Genomic DNA, 15,831 nt, shown 5'->3' with positions numbered 1-15,831 from the left:
CTGAAGGTCCAACTCATACCTGTTAACGATCCCGTTTTGGCCGCGAAACTCCCGTATTTTACCCCTCTTTCCCGCCATCTTCCCGTATTAATATTTTCCCATAAATATCCCGTATTTTAATGTAATAATAATTAAAAGATGCCTTACTGAACTAAACGCCGTCACTAGCCTCACGAGAACTGCCTCCTGAAATGGCCTGAGTGACAGTTTTCGGGATATCAGTGCTGACAGCGGCAACAAACCTGGAAACAACTCGGAATAAAGATGATGAATGAAGACGTTCTGGTGAGAAAAACAAAGAACTTGTGTAAATACGTTGGAAAATGGAACAGAAAGTTTATCTTCCTAAAGACCATCAGGATGTGACAGTTACATGTTCTGTTAATAACTGAGATTTTAACGTCTACCACAGCGGAAGGAACAACGTAAGTCACCATGAAAAATCAGCCAATCACAAGCTCCATAAATATACACTGTTTTAAAAAAAGTGTTAAATAATGTAAAGTCTGTAATAAATGTGTCTAATAAGTCATTAGTGAATACCAGAGAACCACATGAGTGATTATGAGAAATTATAAGAAAATATATAATGAAAATAAAATGATAATCTTTAACTTAAAGAATATACTGTAAGTATATTAAATAAACACATGCTTAATATATTCATTTATGTTTTAATTTAGGCTGTTTTATAATTTAGAAATTAGGGCTGGGTGATATATCGAGATTTAAGATGTATCGAGTTTTCTATTATATATAATAGCTTATTTTATATCAAAATACTAGTTTTAAGAGTCACTGCTTTTACTTCTGAGAACAGAGTCCTAACTCAGAGCTTCCCCATAACAACCCATATTACAGATTACATATCACTCACACATGCTGTCCCTTACAGGAGAAAAAAACCAAAAGTGGCACATATTGTGCAGCTGTTTATCAATAAATGAGCTTGTGATTAACTATTTTTTTAGTGCGTTATTTTTTCGTGTGATTAATTCACACAGACTTAACGCGTTAAAGTCCCGGCCCTAATATACTGTATGTATATTTTACAAGAGATAATCTAAATACTTCAGGCACTGTGAAGAATGAAGTGTTAAGTCTCCATTTCTGATTTTGTCTTCATATTTCTTTGTGTCCAGCCCCTGACACCTTTGATTTTAAGAAGTTTTTTGAGATGGTGGGTCTGAAGTCTAAGTCCAACGACGATGTGAAAAAAGTCTTCACAGTGCTGGATGCTGACAACAGCGGCTTCATAGAGGAGGAAGAGCTCAAGTGAGAAACTCAACCGCACAAAGAAAAACAAGAAACAAAAAAAAATAAATCAATTTTATTCCCTCTCTCTCTAGATTTGTCCTGAAGGGCTTCGCTAAAGATGGCCGAGACCTGACAGACAACGAAACCAAAGCATTTTTAAAAGCAGCAGACAAAGATGGAGATGGCAAGATCGGAGTGGATGGTAAACAGTGAACACTAGCATGCAGTTTGATCACTGGGAGCCACTGGGAGAGCCACTGGTTCACCCAGCGGGAAAACAACCCACATTAAAGCAGCCTTTGGATCCCACAGGGAAATATACTATTTAAAGCCGTGTTTACATGCTCAACCTTAATTACTGCCTGTTTGTCTGATGTTTTCATGCATTTTGGAAGGTTTCATTTCTTCTAAGCATCATGATATTGTTTGGGGAATTGTGTTAGTTATGTCACAAAATATAACGCAGTAAAGCTTAGACGTTAAAGCAAGAATTCATTATTTGACATGCAAAACAGAAACTAGTCTGAATAAAGTGATTTGATGCCCAGATATTACCGTGACATTGATGATACAAATATTACAGCACTGGTGCATAATGTTTTGATTAAAGATTCAGATTTTATGAGGTTTGAATTACATGCCCGGCTTCTTCCCTCTCATTTGTCAAATATCAATAACATATAAAAATACACGTTCCATCCAGCATTTTTCTATTTGTAAACCACAAGCCATGAAAACAGTGATTTCCTGTGTCAGTGACACTAAATGGTATGCAGCACCCCTGTGGCTGCAATCATCTTTGGTTCCACGGGTTGAATTTTGATTAACAGACTTGAAAAAAGTGCATTGTGTCTATTAGACGCACACAGAAAGTATTCAACAGAAAATGCTCTCTTCAGCTTCTCTCAACTGCTACAGGAGAAATACAGTAAAAAGCCCAAACATGCATTGTGCATTTTATTAAACTTACAGTGCCCTTTGGAAGTATGTATTCATATAGTGGGAGGAGCTTAAGTAGAGTTGTCAATTATGGCCTAGTTAGTATGTGTTTGAAGGTTGGATGTACAAAGAGGTGCACAGTATATACTCTGTATTCTGTAGTGTTATAAAGGGGTATATTTGCAGGTGTAAAGTAAAATAGTGTGTGCAATTTCCCTGGTTTAATTCTATTTAATTAATAATTCTTAATGTGTGTGTGTGTGTGTGTGTGTGTGTGTGTGTGTGTGTGTGTGAGACACACTCGCTACTTCTCCGTGGACTCATGCACACACTCAGTGACTCACATCAGTTGTCTCACAAGTTGTGAAAGAGCCTTAAACTATCTTCCTCTCTCTCACTCCGTGTCTGCTCCGATTGGCTCTGGCTGCACACGTGACTTTAGCTCGCCACTGTGATTGGCTCTGGCACACAACTGAGCGGAGCTGTGCAGTGAAATAGATATAGATGGTGAGCTAGCGCCCCCTCACACACTGAGGTCAAAAGCTGAATAGGTTTCACTTCTTTTGAAGTGACCAAATTACTCCAAAATATCGGATGCACAAACTTGTGGTATTTGGAAGCTGTTGACAAAGTTTGAGGTTGAACAGACACTGCACCGGGGAGATCTTCGCTCCACACACACACACACACACACACACACACACACACACACACACACACACACACACACACACACACACGCAGATATTTCTTGCAATACAGTATAGATATGTAGAACAACCATGGGTTCGAGATTTTAGACCCTGAGCTTTTCATGCAGATTGTGCATGTTTTAATCTAGTGTGCTGGTATTTTGTTTTTAAATCTCATTAATGCTAGAACCACTATCTGATCATGATAGCTTCTATTGGCCCTGTTTAGCTAGTACCTTTGGGCCAAAAATGACAAAACCTCGTACAACTTTAAGATTAAGACGATTTTTTTTTAACTGCAAATCACAATAAATTTGTCTAATTTTCAAATTACAAGTGCCCTAACGATCACCGAATCACACATTTGGCTTCTATATTCTTTACACCGACAGTTGTAAACTGCTCTGACATCAGGAACAACCAAAGTCTTTTTAAAAACTACTCAATGGTCAATTATCTGTTTTTGTTGTTTAGAATAATAGTAAAAAGTGTAATTAAGTAATTTGAATCTTTTAGATTTATATCTTATCTACAGTCAGCTGATGAAGCCTGTGGAGAGACAGTCTACGTATGCGCTGATGAATGAAGTCATTAATTCTTTCATTAATTTATTCATATGCTGACAGCCTCAGCAGTAATATAATGCAGTTGCGCTAGTGTGAATGGTCCTGTGAAATAAAATAGGCAATACTGTAAATAATGTCGAAATTATGATGTGGGCTGACTGAATGGTACTGAAGCCTGTCCCTTACACAGGGTTTACTGAGTCATCAGAGCGTGTGTGTGTGTGTGTTTGCGTGTGTGGGTTTCATGAGAGCACGCACATAGCCAGGCTGAAATCACCTGGGTTAAAGAATAACTAAACCCCTGCTTTCTCCTGACCTGAAAATCAAAAAATGCCTTAGACACACCCAGTCTATACTATAAAATCTCCAATGAACAATCTATGCTACGCTAACTAGCTACTCATCACTCAATATACCTCTATTCACTTTTCTCTCAATCCAACCTCTTTACCACAGATTGTAAAGCCTACAGGTATATGTTTTTATCTTGTTTGTGACAAGATGGTCCCAAAATGTCACATTAGCTTGTTCTCAGCCAATAGCAAAAATCAATTGTAATAGCTGGGTTACAGCGGCTCCTGGGTTTGCAGTAGCGGTTTTTGCACATACACTGGTATACGATGCACTGGTACGCCTTGGGATGTGGGATAAAACTCATACTGGGCTTAACCTTAGACACGTTAATCCCAAATACCTGCTTTAGGTACTACCACTCACTCCTTCCCCCTGTCCACAGCCACCACCATTATAGCTAAGCTTCACACTTGTCACCAGACTGGGTTGATTACACAACATAATAAGCACAATATGTTCTACGACTTCACATCTCACTCTCACTATAAAATAATCTATTCTTCCCCACCCTTTCTATTTCCTGCCTTGAGTCTCTCCTCATTTGGGGGAATGCCAAAATACAGTAAGAAATCCTTTCAACTCTGACATTGATAGCAAAATAATAATAATTTTGCCATCAAAAGCCCGATCTCAGTGTTGTTTTTGTCAAAGACACTAATAGGTCTTTTCAGAAAATGCCATTTTTCTCAGCTTTTTGTCACAAACTGGCGATTTGGGTAAAATTTGCCTCTATTCAACTGCTGATTACGGAAGAATGAAACAAGTTAGAAACAAAAAAAAAAACTTTCTGATGAAAGTAGACAGTCTAATCTTTCAGAATCTTTCAGATGTCAGATTGTCATAGTCCAAAATATTCTGTAGGTCTTTAAAAATCAGTGAAAATAATCTAAAATGCCTGGCACTGAGGGGTTGGCTGTTCTGAAAATGGCTGGCAATGAATGAGTTAATAAAATTGGTGCTTATCACTAAAACAAACGTACTTATGTAATTTCTTTGAGAAAAAAATGAGGTTTTCACTGTTTGGTCGGACTCGAACAAAATGAAGCCCGATCCACACTCTAACTGTAACACGTTATTTATTTACTGGCCGTTCTTTGACTGTTTACTGCAAGACCTGTGCATATGCCTCTGCTTACATCTGTGGAACCAAACAGTAGTTTAGTCCACTGTGCATTCTTTTTTATTTCTTGGTTATTGGGATGCCTCTTCAAGCCTTCGAGAACACGCACCAGCGTCATTTGACGTCACCTTCGCAGTGTTCGGCCCATAACAAGCAGTACAAAATGTATCACAAACCCTGTTCAAGGCAGTAGGTGGAAATATGTGTGGACTCATTCTCTTTGGTTTAGAACGCTTCATCACCAATTAGGATTAAAAAAAAAATAAAGCGTTTATTTATTTCTCAAATCTTGGCCTATGCTCATTTAAGTGAACGTGTTTATGAATAAAGAAATCTAAATCAGAATCTTAGCTGTGACCCAAAGCAGGAAAAGTATATTCAAAATGTACACATATGAAAACATGGAGGTTTATGATGAATGTTTTGTAGATATCAGTGAGAGAGGAAGCTCTCATAGACCTTCAACCAAAAACAAAAACATAGCATTTTGATCCATACGTTTAAATAGATAAAAATCTATCAAAAATGTTATTCTCAAGAAAAAAATTTCAAAATTTTTTTATTTATTCCGCTTTGGGAATGGATATTTAAAAGTACATAGTTTGCACTCTGCTTCATAAATAAACATCCTTTAAAATAAAATATTTTACTCCAGCTGAAAACCACTGTTTTTCACTTCTTCAAAGTGTCTTTGTTGCTGTTGTAAAAAATAAAAAAGGAAGAAGAAGAAGAGGAGGAATTGAATTTGACCTATTTTTCTTTTTTCTTTTCCAGAATTTGCTGCCCTGGTGAAAGAATAAAACACTTACCTATCGCAATGAAGCTTCTTCTTCAGCACCAATGCGTCCTGACACTTGCCCCCCCCCCCCCCCCCCCCCCCACGCCACCAAACCCCCAGCTCCCTGTTTCACCTCCCCCCTCCTGGTCCCTTCTTCCCACCACTTCAGAGTGGATCCCTGGTGCGACCTGTGCTCTCCTTTAACACGTTCTTTGACGCTGTCATCTCATAGTGCAAAGCTGCACTGAAGCTGACTGGTGTGAAACCCCCTAAACCCCCCTTCCTATTTATGTTATCCTTTTTATACAAGTGAAGCATTATAGAGTAAATTATCATCACGTCTTTGTTTTTATCACTTCACTCATGTTCGTATTCCACGCCTCTTTATTCAATCCGTTATGTCACCTCTTCATCGGTCCCTCCTGCATGCACTCTCCTCAGCATCAATTCATTCATCTTATTTTTTATCCCTCCTTTTCATCTCCAACTGTTGAAAAACATGCCAAAAAAGAAAGAAATCAAAGCTGTGAACAACGAATAAAATTGGAATAACACAAAGCCTCCAAAAGTCTAATTTATTGAGACTCCTTTGAACATTTCTTCAGATTTGACACTTTTTATTTTGTACACACTGTTTATAAATAAAGGCAGCCAGGCACAGAGCTGAACTCACACTGAGGTCCAATTTGGGTTAAATATTCCTAGAGGACAACTCAAAGAAAGAGTAAAAAAACAAAAAGACCTTAGGGGCTCTCAGTTTCATCATCAGATTAGATTATCTCAGGAGGTCAACAGTCAGTTTCATTTATAAAGAGGACAATGAAGAAAGAGGGTTTAGGGAAATACTTTGTACACCAGATTAGCATTGTGTTAGCATTGAGGTGTTAGCTTTACAAGTAGCAGAAGAAGTCATTACATTTACCTAGGAGGTAATGTGTTTTTGTTTGTTAACAGGGTTACCTCAAAAGTACTTAACAAATTTGGACAACATTTTAACCCAAGATAGACCTTACACCATGGAAGAATCCATTCCATTACGGGGGTCCAGAAGAAAATACTGATTCTGGATCAGTTACAACAATAAAAATAAAAAAAATACTCTAACGCTGTGTTTGAAATGGCACACTCCCTACTAAACACTACAAACTGAGTATATACTGTGTATAGTATGATTAGGATGATGAGCATTCCCACTGAAATATACTTCTGAGTTTCCCAAGATGCATTTGGAACCTATAATGAGAAAAACCTGAATCACATTGAGGCTAAATATCTCTGTTGATTCTCCACCTTTAAAAGTTCTGAAAACATTTAAAGTGAGAAAGTGACCAAGTAGAATATCAACATGTGCTCATTTTATCCATAAAACTCGCAGAAATACATTTCATTCTGACATTTCAGAGATTTTTCTCCATTGTGCTACTGACTAAACTTCCGGTTAACTTCAAAAGAAGTGCTCTATTCACGAAAGAGTTAAAAAGTAATGGAAGACAAGAATAGATGCTTTTATTTTGAAAAGGGAATGTTTGACTTGTAGCTTGAAGCCAGTCCCAGGACGATTTTACATTCTGCTCGCAATGCATCATGGGACGGTTTAGGCTGATGAGTGTGCCCACTGTGCATATTTGATATAATATACATCTGGGTATTTCTTACATACTCAATCTTTCCATACTATCTAATGTAAACACATGCACTACAAACAATTGTGAACTCAGCCTAATTCTCTAATCTTTGGTGAAATTTCAAAAATGATTATCTCGCTTTGTTATTGACTAATCTTTACAAAATGTGACTCAATCATGTCGGATTGGTCCACCCAGTTTAATCCAGATTATTCATTCCATCGCAATTTTATAAAAAATGTGGTGGTACCCATTTGGATTTGGACCCACATGTTTCTTACAAGAGGTAAAGAGGATATTTGGTGGAGGTTTGTGGTCTTGGCGTGCTATATTCATATTGTAAAATCTAAGCCAACAGGGTCGTTTTACGGCCTCGCAACTCACCATGGAAAAGATGCCAATTAGATGGCTGTTGATGGCTGGGCCGCCGTGTAGAGATCGGGAGCGTGCGGTCAGGCGTGGCGGGGAGGTGGGTCTCTTGGGGGCGTGGAGGGGTGTTGCTGGGGGCTCTCTTTGCGGGGTCTTTGCGGGGTCTCTCCGGGCGGTGCCGACCTGGTGGGGCATGGGGGTGCTCCTTCACTATGGGTGGGGCTTGGCGCTTGTCTCGTCTCCTGGTTGCCTTGGGAGCGCATCTTGCGGCGTGTGGGTCTGGGACGGCCTGCCACGCCGGTGTCGGGGGGGTGCTGGCGTCTATGCCAGGGTTGGGGCGGAAGGCTCTTTGCTGGGGGGTGGCTCTAGCTGTTCCGGTGGTTGAGGTCGGTATCGGCCGCTTGGTAGGTCTGTCCTGCTATCTGCGGACTGGTGGGTAGGTGGGTTCTGGGCCTTTGGCTGGGGGCTGCTGCTCCGCATCGGTTGTGTGGCATTGGGGTGCCTCTCTCCCGCGATGACGGCCGCCGGTCGCTCTTGCGTGGGGGGGGTGGCATTGCCCCTTGGCTTGCGCTGTCTGGTGAGGGGCGGGGCCTGGGCTGCTGTTCTTGTGCCATCTGGGGCTGTGCGGTCCTGCTGGTTTGTGGCCGATTCATGGGCTGGGGTGAGTGGGCGCCCCCCACGGGGGTTTGGCCTGGGGGCTCGCCCTTGGGGGTTCCCTGTCCTGCAGTGGTGCCCTTGGGGTCCAACGGGCCTGGCCGGTCCTGGCGGGGGTCTTCCGGGGCCATGCCTGTGGGTGCGGCGCCGGGTGGCCCCGGCTTGGCCGGTGCCCTGCGAGCCGGGCTCTGCAGTGTGGCTGGGCACTTTGGTGGATGGGGGTGGGAGGGCGGGCTGTCTACGGCTCACCGCACGGGTGGCATCAAGAAAAGGCGATTTGGCGCGCTCTGGGGTGCTTGGTCGGTGCACCGGGGGGCCGGCGGGGCAACTTGCAGCATCTTCTTGGTGCCCTCGGAGACTATGGGCGTGGTCGTCGTCCCTGGGGGTGCTACTCTCGGTGCTGCTTCCGTTCCGGGTCCTTCTGGTCTGGGGCCCAGTCCGTGCTGGCTCTGAGCCCGCCGGCTGCCCATTTAGCGCGGCTCTAGTCGTCTGCTGGGCGTGGGCCTCTGCTCCTCTGCGAGGGTCTCGGGCGGGGGGCTCTCTGGGCCCTCCCCTCAGGGGGTTGGGTGCCTTGGTGTGGGTGGGTGGGGGGGGGGGCGGGATGCTGGTGGGGGCCTTGGGGTTGGGGGTTGGGGTCGGGATGTGCACGGTGCTCGGCTGCTTGAGGCTTCCTCGGATGTGTGTGTGGGGGGCAGTGACTGCCTCTCGGCCTGGGATCTCGGGGGCGTCTGGGGGGCTGCTTGCTGTGGGGAGGGTGGCCTGGGGCTCCTTGGCCCCCGCTCTTTCTGCTGGCCTGGCTGCATCTGCGGGCCCGGGGCAGTTCCTGGGTTTGCGGTAGCGGTTTTTGCACATATACTGGTCTACGATGCACTGGCACGCCTTGGGATGTGGGATAAAACTCATACTGGGCTTAACTTTAGACACGTTAATCCCAAATACCTGCTTTAGATATTACCACTCACTCATTCCCCCAGTCCACAGCCACCAACTATATAGCTAAGCTTCACACTTGTCACCAGACTGGGTTGATTACACAACATAATAAGCACAATATGTTCTACAACTTCACATCTCACCCTCACTGTAAAATAATCTATTCTTCCCCACCCTTTATATTGAGTCTTTCCTCCCTGCTCCCTTTCCCCTCCCCCTCCACCTAGGTGTAACACTGCTCTCCCTTTTTATATCCTCCCTATAATAAAATATTTCTTACCCTTCCTTAGGGAGGGCTGGTGATGGTCACAATTAAGCAATAAAATAAATCAATTCATTTTAGAGAAAAAAAAAAAAAAAACACTTGGAGGCAGACAAACTCCTTCACCCCATTAAACAATTAAAAGACAATCCTGAATACATGTTTTTGTGTGATTTAGTGCAGTGGTTCTCAAACTTTTTTGGCTCCAGCACCCCCTTTGCCTTATTTCTGAATCCAAGGTACCCCTTTGTCCGACTATAACATTTTACTCGGAAAACTGTGAAAAAACAACTATTATGGAATGAATGAGTGATATACATTTAAAAAAATCTCATCTTGTAAGTGGAATGAAACAGTATTTAGTGCTTTTTGAATAGATTTATTTCTATCACTTCCAGTCATCTCCTGCATGGTGTGGGACCAAGACTGACCTTTGTATTTTCAGTTCATGTTGTAATCAAGATAATTTCCTTCGTCATTATTATGGTTGCAAATTTTAAAAAAAACTAAAATAAACATAAAACCACATATTTTAAATGCTTTCATTTCTTATTTTTCCACTCTCTCCCTCTATCAAGTAACCCCTGAAGTGCCATCGCGTACCACTAGGGTTAAACCTTCCCACATTTGAGAAACACTGATTTAGTGTGTGAGAAAACAACACAAGCACTGAGAGAACATGCAATCATCACATCCAAACCACACAAATCTCCAGGTGGAATGAGGATTTATTTATGCTCATTTAATAATCATCTTTTACATCCACTTTTCCTGTGTAAAAAGCATGTTTGCATTACTATTACAATATTATGCCAACTACGCCATGTTTTCACACACTGAGACACTAATTAAACTGAAATGTACACTATTAACACTAAAACAAAAGTTGTTCTACTAAATATAAAAATGTAATCAAAGCATTAATAATCTACAGTTATGATAATTATTGTACATTATATACATTCCTTTTATTTATTATATCAGCAAAAGGGTTCATCAATCACATAAAGATATGGTTAATAACAAACAAAACAGAAAATATTTAGACAATGACCAGCCCAACAAATGTACCCCAAAAACACAACAAATGTACCCCAAAATAACAAGGTAACCATTCATGTCAAACCAGCAATGATTCATTTTAGAACAAACTGACCACAACGAGCAAAAGGTCCTACATGTACTAAAAAGCTTTCAATTTCTCATTTATTTGTCCATTTATCCAATGAAGAATACAGTGAATTTGTTGAATATGGAGGCATTGATCCCTCCTCTTGAATCTGTGAATAAGGCTTCACTATTTTACTATTGTTGCTTATTTTTCTAAGGGAACTGTAGAAGAGAAGCATCCAATTCCTCATCTTAATTCTTACACTTGCCCATTTTCCCCAAATGTAAAAAAATAACTTTGAGGAATTGTTTTTGATCGGTTATGGGACATTGGTTCCAGATTTAACATAGTACATGCATTGTCTATACAATGATTTCTGAAATTCAACTCAATGAACAAGATGTGTAACACTTTACTTACAGTTTTATACATAAGGCTGACATCATGCTGTCATTATCTGTCATTAGCATGAATAAGGTGTGATTAAGCTGTCATTAAGGGTGTGCTCACAAGCTCACAGCAGGAAACCCCCCCCACCCCACGGACGTGATCACCAGCTCAACTCGGTTCCCACAGAGAAATACGTCATCACGTTAATTTATGACACACGTATGGCGTTACGTCACCATTAAGGTTTGTTGTTGACAGTACATGTTGTTAATTTCATATCTCTGTTGCGTAGGGTAACTATACGTCCAGATTTACCCAGACACGTGCTCTTTTCACGGCTGGATTATACGAACTCACTGGGTTTCCCAGGGCCCCTGAACGCAACACGTTAATTTAAATGACCGTAACTCTGCTCATATTTGCTCTATCGGAAAAATAACATCAGTTTATGAAAGATAAGAAGTTGCTCTTTACAGCCAATGTCGGTAAATTGTGGTAATTTTACTCACACGTAACGGAAACATGAAAGATGCCGCTTTGTTTTTACGAAATTGACACATGGAACAGAGAGAACAAAGTGAGTGAGAAAGAAAGAGAAATTAAAAAAGACCAAATAGCAGTGGATTTATTGAAAATGAAAGACTCTCTCTGATGATAAAAACTACCATGGATGGAGGTTCAAAGGGATTTAAAAACAAAGGAGGAAAATGAGCTTATAAAGGTAAGATCAGTTCAATTTCAGGCCAGACAATGGTCCCCCATGGTTTCACACATGCACAGAGATGGTTAGGAACGGTCCCAGTTGCCAGTGTGAGCACACCCTAAGTGTCGTTTACAAAATGATGACACCTTTGGAGCAATGTTGGCATTTTTTGGGTTAGGTGGAGGGATCTAGTGGTGTTAGGTAGGCTTAGGGGTTAGGGGTTAGGTAGGTTTAGGGTTAGAATAGGGATAGACATGTTTAAAGGTGCGGGCTACAGGAACCCCTTCCCCCTCTTTACAATGGTAGATTTAAAATAGTAAAATCAAAATAAAAGAAAAAAATTAAACCAGGAATTAAAGGAACAAAAAAAAAACCTCCAATAAAAAAGGTCCAGAACTCAATAAAAGAGGAGAGGGTCTGCAGCTTCCTGTAAAAATAAGACAATACTCATCTTGTACAATATAAGTCTAGAGGGCTTAGGGGTTAGGGTTAGGGTTAAGTTTAGGGGTTAGGCTAACAAAGGGTTAAGGGTTAAAGTAACAAAGGGTTAGGGTTAGGGGAACAAAGGGTTAGGGTTAAGGGAAAGAAGGATTAGGGGTTAGGGTAACGATGGGTTAGGATTAGGGGTTAGGGAAACGATGGGTAACAAAGGGTTAGGGGTTAGGTAGTGTTAGGGTATCGAAGGGTTGGGGTTAAGGTAACAAAAGGTTTGGTTTAGGGTAACAAACGACACTTAATGACAGCCTTCATGACACCTTATTCATGCTAATGACAGGTGTCATGTCTAAATAATGACAGCGTGATGTCAGCCTTTATGTATAAAACTTCAAGTAAAGTGTTACCACAAGTTGGAATGAAGAAAGGAAGAAGGTTTTTCAGCTTTGAGATAAGATCTATTTCCTTTAAACATTGTTTCTAGTTTGAAACTTCATCTGCGGTGAAGTCGAGGGGCCGATCTGTCATTGGTGGTGGTGGGTTTAAGCTTCACTGTAGCAAACGGATTGGTTCCCCTGCAAAATACAAAGTGGAACAGAGAGCGGACACAGATGAGAAGATATGGTAGCAAAACCAATTTCAGAAAACCATGCATCTGATCAAAGCATTGTGATGCTATAAAAGTTACATAACCAAAGAAATGAGCACTATATATCACCATCTCACAGGCCATTCACCTGAAGTGGGAACGATGAGCCTGATACCCAAACGCCCATAAATGAAACGGTTTCATCTCTAGGATGCACTTGAAGTCATAATAGACAAAAAGCATTTCTGTGCCGATCCGATCACATGCAGCCTCATTTCTTTACTCGCACTTTAATGGCTTCATGATACACTTGAAAAAAAATATTCTGGGAACGGACATGAGTGGCCTTCATTTTAATAACCTGTCAGCGCAGCTGCATTACTCATACCTTGGGAAAAGCTCTGGTCGTGATCCATGTGTTTGTGATGCCTGTGAAGAAGAAAAAATCAGTGTATGTTAGAGAGTCAATATAAAAAGCACGGAATTTGGATGCATGCACTAATGGAGGCTCAGCGGGCAGCAGATCTTGACCCCTGTCGACCTTCAGCACTCAGCTGTTCCGCACGCACGCACAGGCACGCACACAGGGAACTGCAGAACATGCAACTGACAGAAGGAAGAGCTGGTTTGTACTGAAGCAAACCAGCTCTTCAATCATAAAATAATGAATGTTACAATTGACACTTTACTTGTCAAGTTTTATACATAAGGCTGTGACATTACACTGTAATTATCTGTTATTAGCATGAATAAGGTGTCATGAAGGCTGTCATTAAGTGTTATGACACTTTTTTACTAAACTATGACACCTTTGGAGCTATGTTTGCATTTTTGGATCAGGTGGATGGATCTAGTGGGGTTAGGTAGAGTTAGGTTTAGAGATGAGGGTAACAAAAGTTTAGGGTTAGGGTACTAAACGACACTTAATGACGGCCTTCCTGACTTATTCATGCTAATGACAGGTGTCATGTCATAATAATGAAAGCGTAATGTCAGCTTTATGTGTTACCCATTTGATTCACCAACCATAATGTCATCTATGTCATGTATAGCTGGGTTTTCCATTACCCTTGGACATGCGCAAAATCTAAATAGCAAAATAAAGACTGGTGATTGAAACACCTGCATTTGGAAAAAGCACTCAAATATCAATAAAAAGTCTTGACGCTTTCATGAGGAGGTTTTTCAGACGTTTTGATATTGAATTGTGCCGCAAAAGCGCCACGGAAACACTTTTTCGTAAAGACACGTCACAGAACATGACGTAACTGGTCACATGACCACTGCTCTCCAAGAAAGCATGACGTGGTACGTGTAAACAGGAGAGGAGACTTTTCTTAGCATTATACTTTAAAGTTGTTACCGCCACATTAGACGTGAAACAACAAAGGAATACACAGTGTTATGAGGAGATTTTGAGCGTCCATCTTCCTGCAGCGAAGTCTCGCGGGATGAAATTTCATGGGAGTTTGGAGGCTCCTGCCCAAAACAACCTTCAATGGAAACACGTTGAAAGTCCAATTGCACTTTGCCAAAATTTAGAAATATTGTTTTTATTTTGCAAAAATCTGTAATGGAAACCCAGCTTATGTCATCTTAATTTCTACAGTAAATTGCTGGCACATCTGCCAGTCTTTTACCATAAATTCTACAGATGTTCTCTTCTTTTTTTTTTAAAACAGTATATAAATGTATGAATAAAGAATCTTATTTTTTATATAAATAATATTATAGAATAATCCTATATTTAAATCCTAAGCTCCTGCCTGTAAAATGACAGCAGCAATATTTCTACTTAATCCACCGACTGATGTGCTTTTAAAGCCCCATGGAGAAAAGAGAAACAAAGCAGCATCTCTGCCGCAGCTCAACGCCCATGGGGTCAGAATATACACCCTATACGCATTCCTTTAGCACACTAAAGCAGCACACAGCAGAAAGCACACAGTCTAATGTACTTTATGTCAGCAGCTGGAGCTCCCACCCTGCATCCACCAGAAAGAAGGCTGTGGGGTCATTGAGAACAGCACCCTGCTGCCACAGTGTCCCTGTTAGATGGACGGGATAATACTTCATTTATGGCAAATATCTGTAATATGCACTGTATCAGATTTATTTCTTCATTTTAAAAAAAAAAACTAGATTATTACATTTTTCAGTTCTGTGAGTGTCATTCATTAGTTCTTGGAAATGATGTAGTTTGGAGATTTGTTAGGTGTTTCTTCTTCTATTGTTTTGATTTGAGGTCATTTTGGTTTAGCTCATAGTTTTGGTTACTGTAGTAAATAATCAGTTTGTTTGATTTTATTTTTGTGAATACTCAGTCAGAACTGGGCTTCCTATGTGTAGTCCCACCCTCTCCTCAGGTGTTTTCTCTGCTCGTTAAACTCAATATTTAGGGAGTGGCTGGTCACACTGTAAATGTCATGCTCAGTTAAAATTAATTTTTTGCATTGAGTTAATTTACTTGTTCTATTTTATTCTATTTTTATTTTTGTTTTTGTTTTTATTGGTTATTTCTTCATCATTAGTTTTTAGAAATTTCTACTGTATAAATAATTCTTCTGGGACATTACTAAGTTGAACAAATAAAATACCAAAAGGTCCCTTTTTTGACACAAAAGACCTAGCCAGTACTAACGTGGGTGAACAGCAATAAATTACAATTATTTGCTTTTTAGACATTTACTGTATGTACAAACAGTTTTAATTCTAGAACCAAAAAAGATAAAAAAAATAATCCAATTCATGGTTTTTAAGGGAGCAGCAGCTGTTTGGTGTCAATTTAGATGTCTTGCTTTTAGTGACAGCTTGCGGATTTGCATTTACTCTTTGAAACATTCTTAGCTTTTGGAGGATTCATCGGAGAATCCTCATTTCAACAGAGAAACTGGGTTTGTAAATCAATTAGTACCATTTCAGCCTGATGGAGATAACATAATCCAATGTAATAAACATGTCAAATAATCACTAATCAGAAAATGCTGTAAACTTGATATTCAGCTCTATCGTTGACATTGAACTCCTATTGTTGTTACATCAAACAATATGACA

At 40.5% G+C, this 15,831-nt stretch overlaps 1 protein-coding gene and 1 long non-coding RNA gene across 3 annotated transcripts in view; one reads left to right on the top strand and one right to left on the bottom strand.

Annotated features, from left to right (window-relative positions):
• The window catches only part of LOC114468740 (parvalbumin-7-like), a 113,898-nt gene extending 107,704 nt beyond the window's left edge, over nucleotides 1-6,194 (top strand). For both annotated transcript variants that reach the window (XM_028455789.1, XM_028455790.1), the window contains 3 exons: nucleotides 1,143-1,275; nucleotides 1,350-1,459; nucleotides 5,703-6,194. In XM_028455789.1, the coding sequence (XP_028311590.1) occupies nucleotides 1,143-1,275; nucleotides 1,350-1,459; nucleotides 5,703-5,728 (269 nt within the window). In that variant the 3' untranslated portion in view covers nucleotides 5,729-6,194. The remainder of the gene's footprint in view (nucleotides 1-1,142; nucleotides 1,276-1,349; nucleotides 1,460-5,702) is intronic.
• A 5,277-nt stretch (nucleotides 6,195-11,471) lies between these two features.
• LOC114468464 (uncharacterized) lies at nucleotides 11,472-15,825 on the bottom strand. The gene is made up of 3 exons (XR_003674644.1): nucleotides 14,736-15,825; nucleotides 13,166-13,206; nucleotides 11,472-12,763 (listed from the first exon to the last, which is right to left on the bottom strand). It is a non-coding gene; the product is annotated as an uncharacterized LOC114468464 (long non-coding RNA).
• Nucleotides 15,826-15,831: the final 6 nt, after the last annotated feature.

The sequence above is a fragment of the Gouania willdenowi genome, chromosome 8 (genome assembly GCF_900634775.1).
Source record: "Gouania willdenowi chromosome 8, fGouWil2.1, whole genome shotgun sequence".
NCBI lineage: Eukaryota > Metazoa > Chordata > Actinopteri > Blenniiformes > Gobiesocidae > Gouania > Gouania willdenowi.
This window is presented reverse-complemented; position numbering and strand designations above follow the sequence as displayed.